The sequence below is a fragment of the Ctenopharyngodon idella genome, chromosome 10 (assembly GCF_019924925.1).
Source record: "Ctenopharyngodon idella isolate HZGC_01 chromosome 10, HZGC01, whole genome shotgun sequence".
NCBI classification, from domain to species: Eukaryota; Metazoa; Chordata; class Actinopteri; order Cypriniformes; family Xenocyprididae; genus Ctenopharyngodon; species Ctenopharyngodon idella.
This window is the reverse complement of record NC_067229.1, coordinates 15,935,001-15,957,787: the sequence shown is the minus strand read 5'-3', so window position 1 is coordinate 15,957,787 and position 22,787 is coordinate 15,935,001. Positions and strand designations below refer to the sequence as shown.

The following is a 22,787-nucleotide window of genomic DNA, read 5'->3' as shown; positions in this document are numbered from 1 at the left end:
ACAATTCTGAGGGGAAAAAAGTCAGAATTGTGAGATATAAACTCATAATTCTGAGGAAAAAAGACAGAATAACAAGTATATCTCACAATTCTGTTTTCCTTCTAAGAATTGTGGGATATAAAGTTGGGTTTGTGAGAAAAAAAAGTCAGAATTGTGTGAGAAATAAACTCGAAATGAATTTTTTTATTCCTTTATTCTGTGGCTTCCACAGACTGCTACTGTACAACTGCCATTTTCTACCACCAGGTAGGCTCCGCCTACAAAAACATCATTGCTGTTTGCAAACACAAAATTGGTCTATATCAACACCCTAACAACCACCTAGCAACCACTCAGAACACTTTAGTAACCTCATAGCAACTCCCTAGCATTCTAGCATTGTCTTAACTTAGTGACCACAGAGCAACTCCCAAAGAACCACCCAAAACACCCAAACTTAGCAATGCCCTAGAAACCATTAAGAACACAATAACATCCAACTAGCAACACTGTAGCAACCACTCTGAACACTTTAGTAATCCCATAGCAACTCCCTAGCAACCACTCTAGCATTGACCTTGCAACCACACAGAACACACCAACATCTACCTAGCAACGCCCTAGCTACCAATCAGAACACCTTAATGACCACATAGCAACTCCCTAAGAACCAATCATAACACACTAATAACCACCTAGCAGCAACAACTCAGAACACCTTAGCAACCGCATAGCATTGCTCTGGCACTGGTTTTTACACTATTAAGCACCACTGATGTTCTTCAAAATGCAGAGATCTATGTGTATGTCATTATTCTCAAACAGTGAGAGTCTGTAGTGTTTTACAGTCCTAGACTCTACTAGTCCAGTAGATATGTAATCTCGCTAATGCAGTCTGCGTTATGATGTAATCTGTCTCCACGTCGATCCACATCCTAGCAGATTCCCCTAGGGCCCCGGCTCACAGCTTCTTCACTGGCCTGCGCATTAGAAATGGATTCATTACGCGTGTGTGTGTGTGTGTCTGTACTGTACGTTTTCTACAGGTCTGAGTGTGCTGCTGTCTAGCACACTTCTGCATTTGTCCTGTCTGTCTCTCGGCTTCCTCTTCTTTCATTCCCTTCACAAAGCCCTTCTGCCATCTCTATTCTGTCTTTCAGCTGATAAGGGATGCCGAACACAGAGAGAGACTGTCTAAGGACCCTCTTTAGACATGAAACCCAGAGTTGGGCCACTTCTCGGGGGACCAGAGAGTCTGTCTGCCTGGCCTCCATCCATCAAACCTGGTGGTCTTTAGGAAACTTTAACCTGCTTTAACCTGCTGAGGTAAATTATGCTAAATTTGTTTTAAAGCTGCAGTCCGTAACATTTTGTTGGTTAACCAGCCAGTGTTCAAAACTATCTCCTTACCTTTAGCCTGATTCACAACAGTAAGCTTGTAATAATGGTTTTTAATATGAGAGTGTGGGGGAAATTTTGAGTTTCTGTATAATTTACGTATGATTTTACTTATATGCTTATGGTTAAATGATTTTGTTTTTCTCAGAAGTGTTTAAGTATGCATTTTTGGGTGATAAGTGGAAAAACACTGAAGTGGTAAACATGTTCCTAATATGGTAAAAGGACAGAGGCTTCAGCCTTGGAGGTCAGAGATATAAAAGTGAGGGGAAGCTTTCATTCTTTGTCTTACACTCTGCAGCTACTGGTGTTTCTGTTGACTGTTTGACCTTTCTTGCAAGAAATAAAACTTTCGAAAGACAATTGGATGTGTTTATCTTTTATGCAGTAGAGTCAGTGTTGATTTTTTTGCCACAACAAGAGGAACTGGTAGGTTTTCGCGGGAAATACGAGTTTGCCTTTGCGTCATTACGTCACGTCTGTATACATAAAGAAGGAGTCCCGGACACTGCAGGTGGCGGATCATTTGAAGACTCTTTTACAGCAGCTGTAATAATTAAGCTTGTCATTTTGAGGGTGGAATGTAATCAGGAACGGTAAAGGCGAACATCATCATTGACAAATGGTGAATCACCAGTAGGCCTAGTAAAAAAGACTGCGGAGTGGCAAAAAAGCAAAAAAAGGGAATACGACCAGGCCCGTGCGAAACAAGAATAAAAATATCGGCAGGGCTTTTGAAAGGTGGCGTGAACTCTGTTTTGGTTAAAAACGGACACAGAGATTGCTTTTTTCTGCTGGACAGGTAAGACATTTTAATGGTTTATTGGGTAGATAATGCTGATTAGATAACACGAATACACACTAAATCCACATAGTCACGCAATGTTGATGTTGTTAACATTAACAATTTGAGAACAAAGTATAACAATAATAATCATTTGCATGGTCTGATGTGATATGAGCTAACTTTACGATTGTTCGATTTAATCACCATTAGATTTATTGTAGAACTCTTTTTTTTTTTTTTTTTCAGTTGGTCAGAACAAAAGTGGCAGACATGTTACTTGTTCAGATGACATTTTCCGGTGAAACTTATTATTTTGGTCGTACTTCCAAGGCGTAGTATCTGTAATTCCAAAGTACAGTATCCACACCGGTGCGGTTACTGACAGCCTACTCCTCAAAAGATTAGATTCATCCGCGCTGAGGAGCCGTGTCGACGCACAACCCACGTAAAATGATAATTCCGCAACTAACTGCAATTGCAAGTTTCAAACAGAGATGGCGACAAAGCAGGGTTTTTTCTGGGTCAAAAATGGTCTTCGGTGGTGACAGACATGGTCATCCACACAAACGTTAAAAAGTGCCCACGTAATCTGCGAGCCAAATACTGACAAAAAAGTACCCGTCACTCTCACTGTAATTCTTTCTTGCGCTCTTTGCAAAGAAATCTGTGATTTCATAGCTTTGTAAGAGAAGATGCTTCTTTGCTAGACCTGAAAATTATTTTGGTATGTATAATAATAATAATAATAATTAATAATCAGTATTAAAAAGTAGCATTAAAAAGTTACATTAACTAATACTATAATTTTCTACCATATACAATTGAATGCACCTAGCCAACAACAACTTGCTTTGTTCTGGTTTTACCTCACTCCAGTTTAAACTAACTGATTTTATAGGTGATCAGTTGTTTTCATGATTCATTAAAATAACTCTGTTCAAATGAGTCATTAGGTCGCGAATCGACATTAGCGATTTTTGAGACTTTTGAGCACAATTCACACCCAGCGGTTATTCAGGAAAAACATTCTCCGAATGCGACTCGTGAAACATGGATTCGGTCTTCCTAACTTTTAGCATCGTGTCAGTTGATTTAGATTATTATGTGCGAGGTAGAGAGAGAGCAAAGAGTGCTTACTTTGAAGACAGAGAGAGTTCACGCGCACGAGGGAGGAGCTTTGCTCGTTTTGTCCGTCAGCGCAGCAGTCATCTGCATCACTAATAAACAACTCTCAATAACTGATCAAATAAGGCTTTGGCGGAACAAAAATGAATTTTGGCGGCCGCCCAAAAATTTTCAATGTAGGAAAAACCCTGCAAAGAGGCAAAACTTACGGACTGCAGCTTTAAAGGAACAGCGCATCTGAAAACAATCATTAAATGATCATTTTAATGACTATGGTTTGGTTAGGTAATTAGTTGTGTGCTTGTTTGAATACAAAACGCCCACTAATGTTCTCCTTCAGCCGAGGAACATGTCAAAATCGCAGCATCATTACCTTGAAAGATCAGTCTGACCTTCTGCTCTCCTTGTTGCCCAGAAACAACATCTAACTGGCTACTGAAACTACCCAGAATCCCAACAGAGCACAAACAACGGCATCCAAAATCACATACTTATACTAGTTGGCGAAAAACAGTATGTGACAGAAGTATATCAGAATTCACAGTATAAAAGAGATTCTGAAGTGTGCATACTACGGACACTTTACTATCCCATGAGGCCACGGCCAGAAGATTTGTGAATGGCAGTAAAGTGACACAACTGACCCCAGTAGGTCACATGATACTACACACATTCATACTACTGTATATAGAACATACTTTTAGCGGTCTTGAATTACTTCAATTATTATTATTATTCAAAATAAGTACCTACTCAAAAGAGTATGTGATTTCAAACGCAGTTCCATGCAGTCACGCCGCATTCCCCATGTTTTCTTTAATCAAGGAAGGATCACATGTACTCACATGTATTCTCTGTGCGCTGAATGGACAGCCGCTGCGTTACTGTATCGCCAAATCACGATAATGGAGGACAGGACGTCGAGAGTGGCGTCAAACTGCAAACGAATGAACAACAGTGATAAAGAGGAGCGTTAAAACATTAAAGACTATTAAATAATGACTATTTAATTATATGAAGTGTAAGACTTACAGCAAACCCAAACGCTGATGCACTATGCCGCATTACAGAAACAGCTGCAAAATGAAATGAGAAAAAGTTAGTTCAAATGAAGATGATTTCAAATTTAGATGTAAAGTATTTAATGTTTTTTTTAAATAAATAAATAATTTTCGCCATTTAAAAATGAATTGGACGAACTTTAAATGTGTAGTTTATATAAATAATTACCATTACATAGTTCATTAGTTTGTCTTTAAATCTGAAGTGTTTATTAAAATATAGGCTATTTTAATTTTTATTTAATTAAATACATAAAATAGTTCATTAGTTGGACAACTTTTTTTTTTTTTAATTGTGATTTATTTAACAATAATGATAAATAAATAAAAAGTGAATGTATGAATGAATAAACAAATAAATAAATTTTTCTATTAAAATAGTTAATTAGTTCATCTTTTAAAAAATATTTTTATTTAAAATAACTTAATATATTTTACAAATAAGTAGTTCATTATTTAGAAACTTTAAATTATTAGTGAACTTTAAATGTGAAGTAGACAGATAGATAGATGAAAATATTATGAATTAATGAACATTTTAATTCCTCTTCACTTTTCACAGCCTGTACTATCCACTCCAGGATTCAGGCAAGTGTATGTTGTTAATATTGATTTTGATAAGTGTTTGTCTCAAATATACATCTAAACATAATATATAATATGCATTCCCCGCTGTAAAACTGCATTGAATGATTTCCAGCAGCTAAAGTGGCCGGGATCAGATTTCATCTCTTCACACTGTGATGTCAGCACATGCTGTGGATCTGAGCTACCCAAAAGACACTGTGGCTCGTGTCCAGTTATCGACCTAATATTGACCTCTAATGCACCTGAATCCTCTATCCTGAGACTGGATGAGCGATCTGAGATATTCCATCCACCTCTACAGGGTCAGCCAAACTCTCAAAGGTACCCAGATCTGCATTTTAGGACTGTTTGTGCTTCTATTTTTCAATTGATTGTACAGTACAACACTATAGAATACACTACAGTATGGTGAAGTATAATAATTTCGAGTGTAGTATGGGACAGTATAGTTTAAGATGTGGTGCAGAAGTATCAGAACGTTCCCCTAACATTAGCATATGATTCCTGTTTGGTTACCAATTCCTGATGTTCTAAAAATGTTCTCTTTTTTGTAACCATGAATTGGGAACCACAAATTGTTAGTAGGGATGAAATTAAGGTGGTGTCACAAATGAGTTCTGAAATATAGTACAAATAATCATGCACAACTGCAACAGCATTAGGCCTAACTATATTAGCGTCCACACCAATGAACAATGTTCTCTTTATTATAAGTGTAGTCTCCCACTTTCAATGCTGGATTCTGATTGGCTGTCAATGTTTTTATCATTCAGCACCTGGAAAAAATGTTTTTTGAAAGTGATTCAAATCATATTGTTCCTCTGTGCTGTTGTTGTTATAATTGTGTTAAATTTAGGATGATTTTTAAAACGATATTTACTGTATAGTTATCATCCATGGTGAGAACGGGCCTTTAGCCAAAGTTAAAAGTCTTTAGCTAAAGTTTGCACACACATTCAAATGGCAAAAGTCATTACTCAAAAACAAACACACACACTCTGTTCCTCAGGAACACTGTTAAAAATGAATAACGGAGCTGCTGCGGCATGAGATTAAAGATTTAGCAGCTTCTAAATATAAATTCTGTTCCTTTTAGTGAAATCCACTCTGTTTTAGACGACTTGTGCCAGCCGATTTCAAGTCCTCAAGAGGCCAAACTCAAGAAACATCGACACTGCCAATAAATAATCTGTGCAGTCATTTATTGTCCTACAGAATCCCATCGGACACGCTCAAAAGAACCACACACATTGTCTTGTGAACAACGTTTGCAGGAGTTTAGTTGTACCACATGCAGTGCATCTTGGGTAATGGGAAAGGATTTATGGAGAGTTGTGTATCTGCGGAAAGCCGAAACCATTCCCTGCTCATTAGGAATTCATATTTATGCTGATATTCATGTGAAGTCAGCAGCTTCTACAAGGAGTGCTGATACTGCGGCCCAAGCCGATCATGAAAATTATGAAGCTTGTAAAACCGTAGGATATCGTAGGATCACAATGACGTATTGAGTGTATGCAGGATTACTGGGTAAATCAGCTTCAGTCTGTCACAGATGCAGACTTAACTAACAAGCCAGCTAACAGGGAATGTTCTCAGAACTTTGTCTTACGTTCTGGAAAGATCCTTTCAAAGTTATGAACAAACTTTCTTGTAGTAACATTAATTGAACATTTGTTTAAAGTTATTGGGTCTTTAATAATGCTCTCAAAACATTAGCACAAAAACATACATCATTTATGGATGTTCATCTAACATTTTTTAATTGTTAAAACTTGTTTCAGAATGTTTAGAGAACATTCAAAAGTAACGTTCCCATAATGTTTGCAAAATTAGAAAATGAAACGTTCATATTACCAAGGGGAAAAAAAAGTTTTTGAAACATTTAAAAAAAAAATGGACGTTTTGAATGTTCAGAGAACATAATGGAAACATTGGCAAAACGTATTTTTGTTAGCTGCACTCTAAAAAAATATCTGTAAAAAAACTAAACAAATATACACAGTAAAATACCGTTTTCCATTGAAACAGTAATATACCGTAAAACATTGCATTCTGGGTAATATTATTTGTTGTTTTCGAGAAAGTAACCTATAGGCTACTTTCTTGAAAATGACAAATATTACCCAGCATGCATTGTTTTTACAGTATATTACTTCAGTATATTACAATGCATTCTGTATATTACAATGCATTCTGGGTAATATTATTTGTCGTTTTCGAGAAAGTAGCTTATAGACCTCTTTTCTTAAAACAACAAATATTACCCAGAATGCATTATTTTTATGGTATATTTTATGGAAAACAGTATTTTACTGTGTAAATTTGTTTAGCTTTTTTTTTTTTTTTTCACAGTTATTTTGTGGGAAAACACTTTAAACGGACAATGAATTCCATCGACATATCACAAAATGCAATTTTGTGCCAAAGATTATCGCTAACTTAAACTAAACTTAGTAGAACATATTACAATTTTGTAACACTTTATCTTCAGATGTATTTGCATTTAATGTGAGTTTTATTTTTTGTTTGGTATTAAACTAAAATTGTAGTATGCGCAGCGTGATTTTCAGCATACGAAAATTGTTGCAAGTCAATGTTGCAATATTTTTCATTACAGGAGCTTATGAGTTACACAAGTCACCTACTATTCACAGAAGCTTGTTTCCACCAGGGAATTAAAAAAAATCACAATTACCTTTTTTTTCTATAGCTATTGCGCAATTTATCGTAGCTCATAAAGCTGCGGCACCACAATATTGGTCTGGTAACGTTTTTATCTTAATGTTATTTTTGGATCCTGTTAGGTATAATTTAATGGAACATTGCTTATCGTTGGCTGTATTTGCATTTCACTAGATTTGGTAATATACTGTAAATTATTGTAATGTTACGTTTTATGACGTTTCTAGCCTGTTAGCCTCTTTTCTACACGTTCCGTACTCTAATGAAAAATATCACAACATTGATTTCGTGTCTACTTTCGTATTTTACAAATCATGTTTGAACTAAAAAAAACTGACAAACACCCATTGTTGCAGGTTATGAAAGTTTGATCCACAAGAACGTGTAAAATCTATTTAATTTCATTCCAGTTTGTTACTCGTATCACACAGTAAATAAACATGCTGCTGCTATGCGGCAAGAACTGTGTTATGACAGTTATTCTCAGATGTATCAGTGATGCATGATGTATAAAACTCTTTGAAGATCTTGTCCTTGACTGCTTAAGGAAGCCTTTTTGCTAGCCTTATGTGCTTTTTTTTAGGTGTTTCTTCTGTGAAAATAGGGCAGAATCTTTATAGATGTTGAGTTGCAGAATGTTGAAATCCAACACAACAGCTGCTCTGAAAAACTTGTCTTCCGCTCTGTCTGTCTTTTGACACACACACACACACACACACACACACAAACCAAAACAGGGAATGTGATCTAGTTTCTGTGTCAGAGTTGGTGAATAAATTTGCATGTTGTTATCACTTACAGGACGTTTTCAAGAAACAATTCTGCAGTCACATGAAAGACTTTTGACTGGTCAGTGTTGTTGTTATGATACTAGTCTACAAAAACTAATGTTATTGCTAATACCTGTAGCAACTATTATAGTTGCAACATGGTTAATAGTAATAGTTAAATATCTCTGTCTCAATGGTTTATGATTGAGTTTGTGTTTTCTTAAGCTTCTGCGATCTCCTGATTGTTCTTTGTGGATTGAATAAAGACTGTTTATTTTGGATACTCCCATTTTGAACCCAAAGCCCAGCGCAGAAGGAGAGCTCAAGCCTGCTGTGATGAATGAGCCAGACCTGAGGACTGAGCCAAACATCGCCCTGGAGCCTGAGCCCCACAGTGAGTCTGACCAGGTGTGTGAGCCGGCAACATCATGTCCCACCGTGAGATGCTAATAGAGGTTGAGGAAATGGAGGAAGACCTCACCCACACTGCCACCACTGAGGGTGAGCTGAAGCTGACCTCTGCAGCTTTCTGCATCTTATAACTATTTTGAAGAGGATGTTTACCTGAATCTCCCATCCCTGTTGGTACTGTCCAGCTCAAGTTCTCCTGTGTTTCGGCTGGTTCCACCGAGCTCAAAGTCTCCTGCGTTCCCACTGGTCCCTTCCAGCTAAAAGTCTCCTGTGTCTCCAGAGTTCCTGCCCAGCCTCCCTCTCCCGCCTCCTCTTCAAAAGGTCAGCTACACATCTGACGCCACTCTACAGTGTGCAATTGCCTCTGGTCTTCCAGTCTCCAGCTCCGCCTAGTAAAGAGGATCCTCCGGCTCCACCTCCAGCCGCTGATCCCGTCACTTTACCTCAGCCCTTTGACCTGTCGGCACCGCCTTGGCTCTTCCCTACCTCGGCTCCACCAGGGACCACTGGCCTTAAAGCTCCACCGGGTTTTCTCGTCCCTCCGGCTCCACCTTGGTTAGATGACGCTCTGCCATCTCCATCCATCATCCCCCTTGTGTTGACAGCCAAGCCTCCACCATGGCTCCTCCCTTCCTCGACTCCGCTGTGGGCCATCTTCCTGGCTGCGCTCTGGGTTCCTACCTGGCTTCTCTTGCTCCTGTCTCCTCCCATTGCCATTGCTGCCCTGGTCTCTCCTGCCACCAACTCCTCTGGTTCCCTGTTCTTCACCAACCCTTTGTCTTCCTCCAGAGCCTCCGCCCTCCCTCCTCAGTTAGACTCGTTTAGGATGCGCCTTCCTGAGGTGGGGAGGGTGTGTAATGTTATGTGTACAGTCAGTTTTGGTTTTGTTTTCTCTGTGTTCTGTTCCTGTTTGCCTGTGTTCCCTTTGTTAGTTTGTCTCTATGGTTTTTGATTGAGTTCACACATGTTCCTGGTTATGTTAATTATCCCTGTATGGGATAATTTAAAATTATAAGTCCTGAGTCCTGAGTTTCTTTAGTTCTGTGTACAGTTCTGTGTCTGGTATCTATGTAATGTGGTTGTGTTTTCTTAAGCTCCTGCAATCTCTTGATTGTTCTTTGTGGATTCAATAAAGACTGTTTATTTTGGATACTCCCTTGTTTTGTTGTGCACTTTCTACAACCCACTGTGACACTAATATGTTAAAGCTAATAAATTAGTATATTTTAGTTGATATCAGATACTACAACAAACATTAATAAAAGTACTATTGTTAACACCAATAATACTAAAACTGTAATGTTAATAGGGTACAACGAGGCTAAAGGCTCACATGGGTAAAAGCCGCATTTGATTTTATTTTCCTCTAAACCACTAGATGCCACAAAAACTTGCCGCAGCACTTTCCAAAATGCACATGGAAATTTGGCAGATCCTTGACACGATTACGGGCAACAGCAAAGTTGATTCTGTGCTAATTTGATCTAATATTTGATGTTGTTTTTTTAATTTGTAGATTTAAGTAGCAAATGAGAATCACAAAAATTATTGAATATATTTTGAGACAAAGGTCTTGTTAATGATTTTAATGGTTTTGTTCAAGTTAATTAAAGCAACAGTTTTTCAATAATGGAAGAACATGTAAACGAATGGAATTTGGGGTAAAAAGTGCCCCTGTTGTTGGGCTAAAGGCACAATATGATATTTAACATGATAATTAACAGCTGGCTGACTTTTCCATTTGTTGACATGTCATGGTAAGATTCAGATGGTAAATATCATATATTAAGTTGAGTGTCCATCTTAGAGATAATCACCATATTTATAATGAAACCATCATATTTAAAAAATATGATATTAATCAATTTAATATGATTTATTTTCACACAAAATCTGTTGTTCAATAAAACCATAATTTTTATTTCAGCAATCATGCACTATGGGAGTGAAAAGCACATTTTTCTTAAGGTGTGCCTTTAGCCCCGTTGTACTATAAAATCTTATATAGCCTATTGCTAACACTGATGCTAATTGTAATGTTAATGTTAAAAATAGTTATTCTATTCCAGTATTCCAGATATTCATCAGACTGTTTACCAACTCTGAACTGCAATCCATGAAACAGTTACTTTTTTTAGCTTTTCATCTAGTTGTTTTCACAAACCCGTTTACTTGACTCACTGTGTTGATGTTTTAAAAAAACAGAGGAGGTGCAGAGAGGGCAAAGCACCCTCCACCTCTCTCCTCTCTCTATCTGTCTTCCATCTTTTATTTTTAGACTCGGGGCTCTATGGGAGTTGGCATGCTGGCTTTTACAGGCTGGTAGTGCTGAATGCATTAATATGAGAGTGAACTACCCCTCCTCTATCTGTGACCTCTCCTCAGTGTGATATTTACATTCTGTGCCGCAAGAAAATCTTCCACACACACACACACACACACACATACTAATTTAGTTTTCTACAGTTTGAAGTCAGTTAATCCTCCTAGAACAGACATTTAAACAAATTTTGTTGCAGCAAATAGCGCTTACTTCCCCGCAGCAGAGGAATTTCTGAACATGTTTATTAGGTCTGGAGGTATGCGAACGCATTTGTGCGTGTGTGTAAAGCAGAAGACACTCTGTCGCTGAGAGCGTGTTAATTGGCTGCACTGGAAGCCGTGAGACATCTGGGAATTCAGATCTCACAGTCTGGCATATATTAGGCCATTTCTCTTCTTCTCTTCTCTTCTCTTTCTTCCTTCCTTCTTTTTTTCTGTCTTCATCAGTTTCCAAATGCCTTCCCGTTCTCTAAAATGTACACAAACTCTCGCCGCACACACCCCCTTCGGTCCCTTTAGGCTGACAGGAGTAGCGCAGCTGTTAATGAAAAAGAGCCATCCCGCTTACACTTCAGATAGCGTAACCTCACAGGCGCTTCAGCGAAGATAGGGAGACTCAGATCGCCCGGCGGTAAACTGATCAGACACTTTATCTGAACAGATTCAAGGATAATTCGGTTAAAACCATAATCCACATCAAATATAGATTTGATCTTCTCAAAACCCATACTGACCCAAATGCACGTTACCCAAACATAACGCTGATGCTCTTGAAGATAGTGTGGAAGTCAAGATGGGATTTTCGTGGCTTTTAGTGCATGTTTAGTAACTTTGAGGTCTCTATATGCTAGTGCACTAAGTGGTGTTTAAGCGTCCTTATGTGAGGCGGACGAAAAAATGGGTGAAACAAATCACACTTACATTAAAGAGGGGTGAGAGTCATATCTAGAGAGTACAGTATCACAGAGACTTGGGGGTGGACATGGACCAGTATAAAACCACATACAAACAGCTTAGCAACCACCCAGAACACCCTAGCAACAGCACATACCACCCTGAACACCCTAGGAACCACATTGCAATGTTATAGCAGCCACTGTAGCACTTTGGCATTGACTTTTTCACATGCTAACACATTAATTTCCTTCATGTAATGTAGATATCAAACTAACAGCAACAATTACTTAACTCAGCATATAAGTTTGACCCACTCTTTTGATGCGTCAACTTGCTGTTCAGGATATCAATAGGATACCACATCTTGTCAAACCATTCCTTGACTACAGTTAAACATTTTGTTTAACAGTCAAATATTTTGGCCATGTTCACACAGCAGCAGAATACGGTTGTCAGTCCTGTATTTGAGTCCTTAACACGGTTGCGTTCACACGCAGTACGGTTATTTATGGACAACCGCATTCTATAACCGAACTCACACCCGTAAATTTTCAGGACTCACAACCGCATTCTCGGAATATTCGCGCTGTGTGAACGAGACATTTCGAGACTCACACCTGTTAAGTAAATGCGTTTGTCATTCCCAAAAACTGACAGTGTGAACAACCGCATTTACTTACAGGTGTGAGTCTTGAAATGTCTCGTTCACACAGCAACTTACAGTAGCCTCTGGAACACTGTCTGTATGAACGTGCAATTAGAGTCAAGCCTGTATTCTCTTACTAGTAACCATAACGACAATGACCAACGTAATATTAAAGATGGCGACGTCCATAAAACGTCCAAAAAAAGATTACAAGAGACTAATTGAACCGTGAGTTCATCCATCAGAACTTTCTTAACCAACAGCAGCATGTAAACACGCGCTAGCCGGAGTCTTTAACCGTTGCACACGCGTGTTACGTCCTTTGCGACGTTTCGCGCATGACACGGCATTTGAATTTGGAAAAGAAACACAAAACTGACGGGAGCCGCTCCAGTGGAGAACAGTGACTGATCTAACACCTTAAGATGACGCACAGCTCATATCTCTGTCGCAGTAAGTTACCAAAAGCGAAACCGCACACAAAATACCGGCTCTCTCACACTGTATGACGTGACAGACGACTAGTTGTCCAGTACGGTTCCGTTCACACAGCGCGAATATTCCGAGAATGCTAAATTATGCTAAATGCTAATGCTAACCTGTACCTCTTTTATCATTCTGCACTCCTCTCACAAAATAAAATCATTTCAACTCAAATAAATATTTATGTCTATTTATTTATTTATTTTGTAACTATGTAGGATAAGATAACTGCTCATCACAAAATAAAATTGGTAAACAAAATTGCTCGTACCATAGCTAGCTGCCAGCTGTTTCCACCTGGTATTAAGATGCGTTTTGGTCGATCGGATCACAAGTGGACGACGCAAAATACAGGTGTAAATAGGGTGTAAAACGTTTTGAGCTTGTCCACTTTCGACCACTTCCAGAGTCGAAAAAGCATTCGACTGGATTGCTTTCATAGAGGAAACGCTCATGTGGTTGAATGTGTTCGAACAGCCACTAATATGTAAACATGGAAAGCGCACTAGCCAGACGGGATTTAAACTTTGTCGGACCCAAGACCGTTTGGTTTCAAGACGAAAAACGTACGAAACACAATGTTCTCTCACCATTCCTGATTTCTTCATGGCATTCGGCATGGTATTGTGGCTGTCAGAGCAGAAACTAAAGCTGATGCTCTTCGTATTTTTTTGCATTGTCTCGGGGCGCGTTCATATGTAAATTGCTCAAACTTATTTTGTCCATTAGATCCAAAGATCTGAAAAAACCCATACATTTACCCGCTCATAGACCCTCCCCTCGAAGAAAACAGAACAGAGGTGGTTGAAAGTGAACAAAAGAGACGGATTAAAATACCAGGTGGAAATGGGTATGTGTTTCCCTCGTCCACTTGTGATCCGATCGACCAAAACGCATTTTAATACCAGGTGGCCTGAGTGACTGTTAATGCTATGTGTTATGCTGTTCTGGCTGGTTTCTAGGGTGTTGCTAGGTGGTTGCTTAATGGCTCAAGTCAAAAAGCCCTTAGCAAGCACAATGAATAAATGTAGAATAAATCAAAATATCGTGTGTTTTTCACACATTAATTAATCTCAATCATTTGCCCTCACAAGCTGTCTACAATCATTTCCGCTAAATTGTTGCCATTACTAATAGAGGGGAGTTTAAATGACAGCATCTCTCAGGCGTCATTGCTCTGGAGTTGCTATGTGACAGGATCTTCACAGCCTGGCAACGTGAGTCCCAGGGTCCCCGTCCAACTCTGGAAGTGTAAGGTGAGTCATTTAGTTCCCGAGGGATGGAGAACCGAGTAAGAAACCATTCCTTCAAAATCATACATCATATCCAGTGCAGGGCTTCTGTTAGCTTAAAACCAGCTGCTCCAAAATGAAACCACATGGCCTGGAAGCGGTCTACACAATGATTAAGCATACTTTTTGCTGAGAAAACAACAATAGTCTGCGTAATGCCAAACTTGAGTATCCCAGCTTAAAGATTTAAGGGAATATACCAGGTTCAAGTTAAGCTCTATCAAAAGCATTTGTGGTATAATGCCGATTAAAACCTAAAACGTCTCTCAGATCTTTTTGGAAATGGAAGGTCAAGTTAAGTGCACTGCAATTTATGATACAGTATTCCAGAAAACGGCAACTCTATAGGTATTCCATGCATACTGAAAATTCACAGTATACTATATACTACAGAAATAAGGATAGTATGCCAGTATGCTGTTGAGAACATAAAAAGGCCTCCACAGTACATTAAACTCTTTTGAAAAGAAAAATCCAAGTAAAAAAAAAAGAAAAAAAACAAGAAAAATCATGTTTTCCATTATAAGAGAACTATTTTTACAGTCTCCCAGTTTTGTACCTCTGAGAATATTCTGTATTTGTAGCTGAGAATAAAGTGTGCTATAAATATTGGTTGTCACTGTTCCGTCTGTCTGTGTTTGTCCTGTGCAACTTCTTTCAGTGATGATTATCAGAGTAATCTTGTAGAACAACCAGAAAGAAACTAGTCAAACCCGATCTTGTGTATCAAGCTTGTGGCACTGAACCAAACAACACAGCTGTGAGTTAGATGGCTCTGTGTAACCCGGAAAAAATGTGTAAATAAACTATATATATATATAGTATAGATAGAGTATAGATAGATAGATAGATATTGTACACTCTACAATGTAAGATAAAAAAATCAGAAACTACTCTGAACTTGTCCTTTAAAACTGCATCACAAAGTCCCAAAAGAATGAAGAGCTCATCCTGAAAACAGGATATATGACAACACATGTCTGTATGTATCATCTAGGGATCCATGATGCTCTAGAGACGAGGGGCCGGATACTCACTGAACGCAGCGATGGCTAAGATCATCGTCACCACAATGGAGACCCACGATACCCATAATGCCTTTTTTCTGTAACTCTGAGCCTCGTGGGGTTTCAGACGCATACTGCTCTCCAGAAGATCTGCTGAGGGACAGCGCTCGGTTAGATTACGTCATATTTCCTCACATCTAAATATCCTACATGTGTCTCAAAGAACTTTAATGCCGTTTATTCTCAAATAAGTTCATAAAGTGTATGAAACAGACTTGTCACAGGCTCAAAAGTCGACCGCAATTTCCGGTTCATGCCGACTTTAAAGCATCTATAGTTCGAAAATATCTTAAATTAGGATAATTTTTGTGAATTTTGTTCTCCAAAACTTCAATTTTGACAAGTGAGCACAATAAAATCACAGAAGAATTATTTCAGAAAATAATCAGCTATATACCTGTAAATGAATGAATCTGTGTTCACAGAATATGATCGGGGCAAGTTGTCACACGCGATTAATATGTTGTAACTTCACCAATTAATTACACTTTATGCAAAACAATAGTTTGACGTTTGTGTTTTATGTTCACTATATTTTTGCTGAATAGTTTTTTTCATTTTTATTTTTAAAAATTCTGTAATAAAATATTTTTATGTCTTTTCATATAATGTAAAATATTTTAGCCATTGAAAAAAAATGTAATATGTTGTGGAACATGCTTTATTTAATATAATTTTGTAGCCAAGTCTTTAATGATTGTGTCTATACAGAAGCTGACTTTCAAAAATAAACCCACCCTGATAATTTTTCACTGGAGTAAACGTGTGACAACTTGCCCCGTGCTCCGCTTTAGCCTATATGTATTTTTCAATGCAAATAAACTCTATTCAAAGTGGGCTTTTTAACCCCGAACTCGTACCGTTGTCTTCTGGCTCTCCTATTTTCATCTGCTGCTCCATGTTGAAAGTATCTGCTTGGTTCGAATGGTGTCCGTTTGAGGGAATCGATGCTGGATCCATTACCGCTGGATCAGGAACAGAAGCAGGAGCAGGACCGGGACCTGGACCGGGGTCTACAGGACCAGCAGTGGGGTCAGCAGCAGAGGAATGATCCGTCATGATGATTCGGTCCCGGGTTCAAATAGTCAGAAGCATTCGAAGAATGTGACACCTGGCCGCGAGCAGAGGAGATGCGTACTGCTGGAGAGCCTCAGCGCATCACTCACGCGAGCGCGCGCGCACGCACACACACTCTAATTAAAAACACACACGTGTGAAGCACCGCGTACGCTTTACAAACAAAGGTTGCTCTTCAAAATAATTCAACACTATTACTATTAAATAAAAGTAGTGGAAATATGGAGAATCCATCTGGGAGCTCTGGTGACGTGTGACCTAACATCTGTGTTCATATTAAACAAACACGTCTCACTTCACACTTCAACTCATTCAGAAACCACTTATTTGAATACATCAGAAGGAACAAATAGAAAGAAAATAAATGAAAAAAAGAAAGAAAAAGGCTAGTTAATTTTGGCATTATTTTTAATTTTAAGAGTTCATCAAACTTGGGATAAATTGGGATGGATTTTATTTGGCAAAATATGATAGACAGACAGACAGACAGACAGACAGATAGATAGATAGATAGATAGATAGATAGATAGATAGATAGATAGATAGATAGGCAGACAGACAGACAAAAGGATAGATAGATAGATAGATAGATAGATAGATAGATAGATAGACAGACAAACAGAAGGATAGATAGATAGATAGACAGAAGGATAGATAGACAGACAGAAGGATAGACAGATAGACAGACAGACAGATAGATAGATAGATAGATAGATAGATAGATAGATAGATAGACAAAAGGATATATAGATAGATAGATCGATAGATAGATAGACAGACAGAAGGATAGACAGACAGACACAAGGATAGATAGATAGATAGATAGATAGATAGATAGATAGATAGACAGAAGGATAGATAGATAGACAAAAGGATAGATAGATAGATAGATAGACAGAAGGATAGACAGACAGACACAAGGATAGATAGATAGACAGAAGGATAGATAGATATATAGATAGATAGATAGATAGACAGACAGACAGACAGACTGACTGACTGATTGATTGATTGATTGATTTATTGATAGATAGACAGACAGAAGGATAGACAGACAGACACAAGGATAGATAAATAGATAGACAGAAGGATAGATAGATAGATAGATAGATAGATAGATAGATAGATAGAAGGATAGACAGACAGACAGACTGACTGACTGACTGACTGACTGACTGACTGATTGATTGATTGATTTATTGATAGACAGACAGACAGACAGACAGAAGGATAGATAGATAGATAGATAGATAGAAAGATAGATAGATAGATAGATAGATAGATAGATAGACAGAAGGATAGATAGACAGACAGACTGACTGACTGACTGATTGATTGATTGATTGATTGATTGATAGACAGACAGACAGACAGACAGACAGACAGAAAGAAGGATAGATAGATAGATAGATAGATAGATAGATAGACAGACTGACTGAATGACTGATAGATAGATAGATAGATAGATAGATAGATAGATAGATAGATAGATAGATAGATAGATGTGTATTTCAAATCAAACGTAATTACAAAACAAATCAATTTAGTAGCAGTGCATTAGCGACATCTTGTGTGAAAAAGTCATTACTGCAGTTTACTAAATAAACAGGTCTGTCAAATTAAATTATTAATCTATAAGATTTTTTCAAAGAAATTTATTACATTAATAGATTTTAAAAATATACTGTTTTTCTGTAGAGTCGTGCACAATAAGGTATGGCTCATTTTGTTTTTTTTTGCATATATATATATATATATATATATATATATATATATATATATATATATATATGCAATTACGGATAATGAAATGAAATGAAATTAGTATATGAAATTAATTTAATATATAATATATGAATTAATTAAATTAATATATGAAAGTACATTAAAATAAATTCTGGATTTAGTTGCATCAGATAGAGATGTGCAGTTCTCCGGTTGCCTTTTGTGATATAAAATAATGTAACATTAAAAAAAAATAAAAATAAAAAAAAAGATAGACTAAATCTGGCCATTAATCCATAGGCTACTAGTCAAGAGTAAACCTCTGATCGTCACAAAACAACAAAACAGGCCGCTAAATCGTAAACAATTTTTACAATAATGACATTTTAAACAGGCATTGTGGAAGGCATTGTGGAAGACACTAAATGCCCCCCATACCCCCTATATATATATATATATATATATATATATATATATATATAAATCAGATTTAGTCTGGTAGGTTTACTTCTATTATTCACGATAACAACGTGAACGTTATTCAGTATTTTATGTTACGTACATTATTATTTTATTTATATTGAGCCTATTATATACTGTTCTGATGTTTTTATTATTATTATTATAGCTATCTTAAAGAGTTAAAGAGTTGTATATTCCCATTTTGTTTCGGTGAACATTACGTTTAACATGTCACGTACCGCCTCCATCCAGCTCGTGTCGCTGCAGCGCTCGGTCTCGCGTTCAGTGACGTCATAGTGATGTAGAGCGCACTGCGGGCGGAAGCGGGTGGGATGATGGCGGCGGTGCAGCGGGGCTCCAGCAAATGGCTCTTCACCCGAGAACAGCTCGAAAATACGCCGTCCCGCCGCTGCGGAGTCGAGCCCGACCGCGAGCTCTCATACCGACAGCAAGCCGCCAACCTAATTCAGGACATGGGACAGAGGTTAAACGTGTATCCTTCACTAAAACAGCAGAGATGTGACAGAGTTAGCCGTTAGCACATTAGCACGCTGCCGCTTTTGATCAAGTGAAAAATGTGGCGGATAGAATACGGTGTTTTATGCGTTAAAATGTACACAAAACACCGGATATTTTTCATAGTTTATGTTTTAAATGCATAATAAAGTGTTTATGGGGGGTATAACATGAGTAATTGTGTGAAACAGGCTTGTGTGAATGACAGGAAGGTGATTCCGTTTCTTTATGCTTGATCTAAACAGTATTTCTGGATTAATACTATTTTTGCCTAATTTAATCTTATTTTAACTATAATAGTAGGGCTGTTTTGTGTATTTTGGGGGTTTACGAGTGATTTCGAGATATAACTAGTGTAATATAATGGCTAAACAAGATGTTTTGTTGTACGTTGTCTCATTTAATATAAATGTTATTGAATGTCTTTTTTTGCTTTTAATATAGTTTATTATTCAGTGCCAACACTTATTAGTGTGATTTGGCACTTAGCTATTTTGGTTTGGTTTTGAGTGAAAGTTTTAAAAGTACTTATATATTATTAGTAGCCAATTTTATTTTTGTGTATTGGGTTACATATAATAGGTTATTTTGCAGTGTTTTTCTTCCTTGATCAAACTGTGCAGATCCCAGCTTACGATCAACACAGCAATCGTCTATATGCACCGATTTTACATGCTTAATTCCTTTACGAAATTCCATAGAAATGTGAGTATGCATTTTTGATTGATTGATTGCTTGATTACACTAAATTTTCATCTTTATCTGTGTGTGTTTGTTGACCTGCTTATGCACAAGAATTTTAGGATTTCACTGGAATTTAATTTGTAGCACTAGTCCCGTACGTAACCTGATTGTTTATTGACTTTTGTCATATTTTGAAAGGTATATTAATTCTTTGCTCTCTTCGATCAGATCATCTCTCCCACCACTTTGTTTCTGGCTGCTAAAGTGGAGGAGCAGCCCAGGAAACTTGAACATGTTATTAAAGTAGCACATGCTTGCCTGAACCCTCAAGACCCTCCGCTGGACACCAAGAGCAATGTGAGTGTGATGCTTATGGGTAATATAGTTTCTCACTCCACTTTATTCTAGGGCTGGGCGATATGGCCAAAAAAAATATTACGATAATTTTTTTTCCATATCAGTTGATACCGATAATTAACATGAAAAAATGTCATCTTTTTCTTTCAAGTTTAAAGGCAGATTTTTGCTCCTGAATGAAAATTGTAGAAACCAGACAGTTAATTGTGGTTTTAAACTACTCCTTATTGTCAGAACATGACAAACACCAAACAGGTGAACATTTCACAAATCTGAGGTAGAAATATTTATAATATATTTTTTCTACATCAATATATCCATGAGTTAACTTAAATAAAATTCTGTCTTTTTTCCTTAACAAAAGAAATATCTTGATAGAAAAATTAATTTCTTAGTTTCTGCATGTTCTAACAGGTGATAGTTTGTGTTGACTTTGACATGTATATTTGCCCAGGAAGCTTGAGTTGGGATGCAGATGTAAATTTATTAACAAAAACAGTAACATCTATAAAAACTGAAACAACCTCATAGAGTAAAATTTAAATATTCTGACTGTTTGAGTTATGATTCTACTATTACCATTAAAATTAACCATTGGTCATCCATAGTATCATACATTTAGATCATGATAACCACAGGTAAAAACCACACACACATATAGTACTTCACTACCATGGTAAAATGTAACTGCTTCAATGGTATTTGTTATGAAAAACAGACTAAAATTTAAATTTTTTACTATAAATCCAAATGCTATAGCTTAAAGGTGCAGTGTGTAAATTTTAGGGCATTTAGTGGTGAGATTGTGAACTGCAACCAACGGCAGCTCACCCCTCCCTTTTGTGTGATTTGAGAAGCTACGGTGGCCGTCTGGCCGACACAAGACAAAGATGTCGTCGTCTGAGACAGCAGAGAGGACATTAGCCAGTCAAGCAATGAGGTTTCTTCTTACTTCTAACAAAGAACGGTCTCTGCTTCTAATAAACCAGACGACGACTACTACTACTACTTTGTGCGTATACAACATAGTGACGATGCAAGCTGGCACTAAAAACATGTATGATTTACACTTTGTAGAGTGTTTGTCCGTTTAGGGTTAACATGCCAGAGCAAAATGACGACTTTACATGTATGGGGACCTGCGGTGTCTGTAGATATAAATGGTTCATTCTAAGGTAATAAAAACGTAACAGTTAATTAGGTCTTTATACACCACTGAAAACATAGTTATGTATATTATATTGCATTTCTGTCTATAGATCTTCTCAAATTTTACGCATTGCACCTTTAATAACAAAAAATACTGTTTATTCCATTACTCCTTTAATACGTGTCTACAGTAATATAATACTAATCGATTTATTATGTACCACATTTCACAATACCATGGTGCAGTTCAGAGGTGGACTGGCCATCTGGAACACTGGGAGTTTTCCTGCTGGGCCGCTATACAATGTGGGCCAGCCAGTTATTGTTACTACAGTAAATCCATGGTAAATGACGGTGATTTGTAGATTGAAAAGTCTCCTAACTGGATTGTTCATGGCACAGTGTTTCTCATGTTTGTCAGTGCTGTTTCATCTGGTTTCAAATCACAAAGACATTTGTTCTTCGTTGAGTTCAGTCGCTTTTAGTGGATCTCAAAGCGCTGTTTAGTGGTCACATGACCAGTAAGCTTTAGTAAGCTCGTGCTGCCGTTTAAGCTGAGCGGATAAATGGTCTGTGTGGCTTGGTTCAAACGAGCAGCGCTGTTTAGTTCCGCTTTTGGTGCATAAACATTATATTGAACATTTATCGAACTTTTGTTATAATTTGGGAAAATTATATTGCGGTAATTATCGTTTTATCACCCAGCCCTATAACGTTATACCAAATTATGTGAATTGAACATAAATTATATAAATGTTTAAATGATTTATTATTTGGTTAGTTTTGATGTTATGCCATCATTATAAACATTGAGCTGGTGTGATTGTGTTGAACCACAGATGTACCTCCAGCAGGCCCAAGAGCTGGTGCTGTTGGAAACCATAGTGCTGCAGACACTTGGTAAGTGGCGAGTCCGTTATTAATAAGTGTCTTTGTGCCTGATGGTGAACATATGAGTCCTGTCTAACCGATTGTTTTGTTTCAGGGTTTGAGATAACTATAGAGCATCCACACACAGATGTGGTGAGATGTTCCCAGCTAGTGCGAGGTAGATGCTTCCAGTCTTTCTTCATCTCTTTCTCTCTTTTTACTGCCTCACATATTGAAACTCACAACTTCATTCTGCCTTTTTGGCATTGCATTGTAGATGTACGATGATGTACTATATGGAAAACCCAAAATGTGCATTCAAGTTTTTTTAAATTTTATTTTAACATAAACTACAGTGAAAGCACATTTACTCATATTCCTAGACAAAAGTACTTGACTTTACCTTTTAGACTAAGTAATTTTACATTTAAACTAC

General features: G+C 37.5%; 2 protein-coding genes and 1 long non-coding RNA gene across 8 annotated transcripts in view; 2 read left to right on the top strand and 1 right to left on the bottom strand.

The window, feature by feature from the left end:
- Positions 1-16,838, bottom strand: part of tmem163b (transmembrane protein 163b) — a 31,484-nt gene extending 14,646 nt beyond the window's left edge. Inside the window, exons 1-4 of the mRNA XM_051908434.1 lie at positions 16,372-16,838; positions 15,482-15,601; positions 4,322-4,365; positions 4,135-4,226 (exon numbers count right to left, since the gene is read on the bottom strand). Coding sequence (XP_051764394.1) covers positions 4,135-4,226; positions 4,322-4,365; positions 15,482-15,601; positions 16,372-16,570 — 455 coding nt within the window. The 5' untranslated portion in view covers positions 16,571-16,838. The remainder of the gene's footprint in view (positions 1-4,134; positions 4,227-4,321; positions 4,366-15,481; positions 15,602-16,371) is intronic.
- On the top strand, positions 996-9,954 carry LOC127520400 (uncharacterized). 3 transcript variants are annotated; one of them, XR_007932104.1, is made up of 6 exons: positions 996-2,179; positions 4,913-4,944; positions 5,051-5,259; positions 8,425-8,472; positions 8,697-8,894; positions 8,990-9,954. It is a non-coding gene; the product is annotated as an uncharacterized LOC127520400 (long non-coding RNA). The 3 variants fall into 3 exon arrangements; XR_007932105.1 differs by having other exon boundaries at positions 996-1,305; positions 8,697-9,954; XR_007932103.1 differs by having other exon boundaries at positions 8,697-9,954.
- A 2,210-nt stretch (positions 16,839-19,048) lies between the features above and the next one.
- ccnt2b (cyclin T2b) overlaps positions 19,049-22,787 on the top strand; it is an 11,616-nt gene continuing 7,877 nt past the window's right edge. For 2 of the 4 annotated variants that reach the window (XR_007932161.1, XM_051908887.1), the window contains exons 1-5: positions 19,049-19,268; positions 19,915-19,996; positions 20,204-20,332; positions 22,321-22,381; positions 22,467-22,529. Coding sequence is in view for 2 of the 4 variants with exons in the window: in XM_051908887.1 (XP_051764847.1) it covers positions 19,108-19,268; positions 19,915-19,996; positions 20,204-20,332; positions 22,321-22,381; positions 22,467-22,529 (496 nt within the window). In the remaining 2 variants the exon portion in view is untranslated. The remainder of the gene's footprint in view (positions 19,269-19,914; positions 19,997-20,203; positions 20,333-22,320; positions 22,382-22,466; positions 22,530-22,787) is intronic. The other 2 variants (XR_007932160.1, XM_051908886.1) reach the window with 2 other exon arrangements.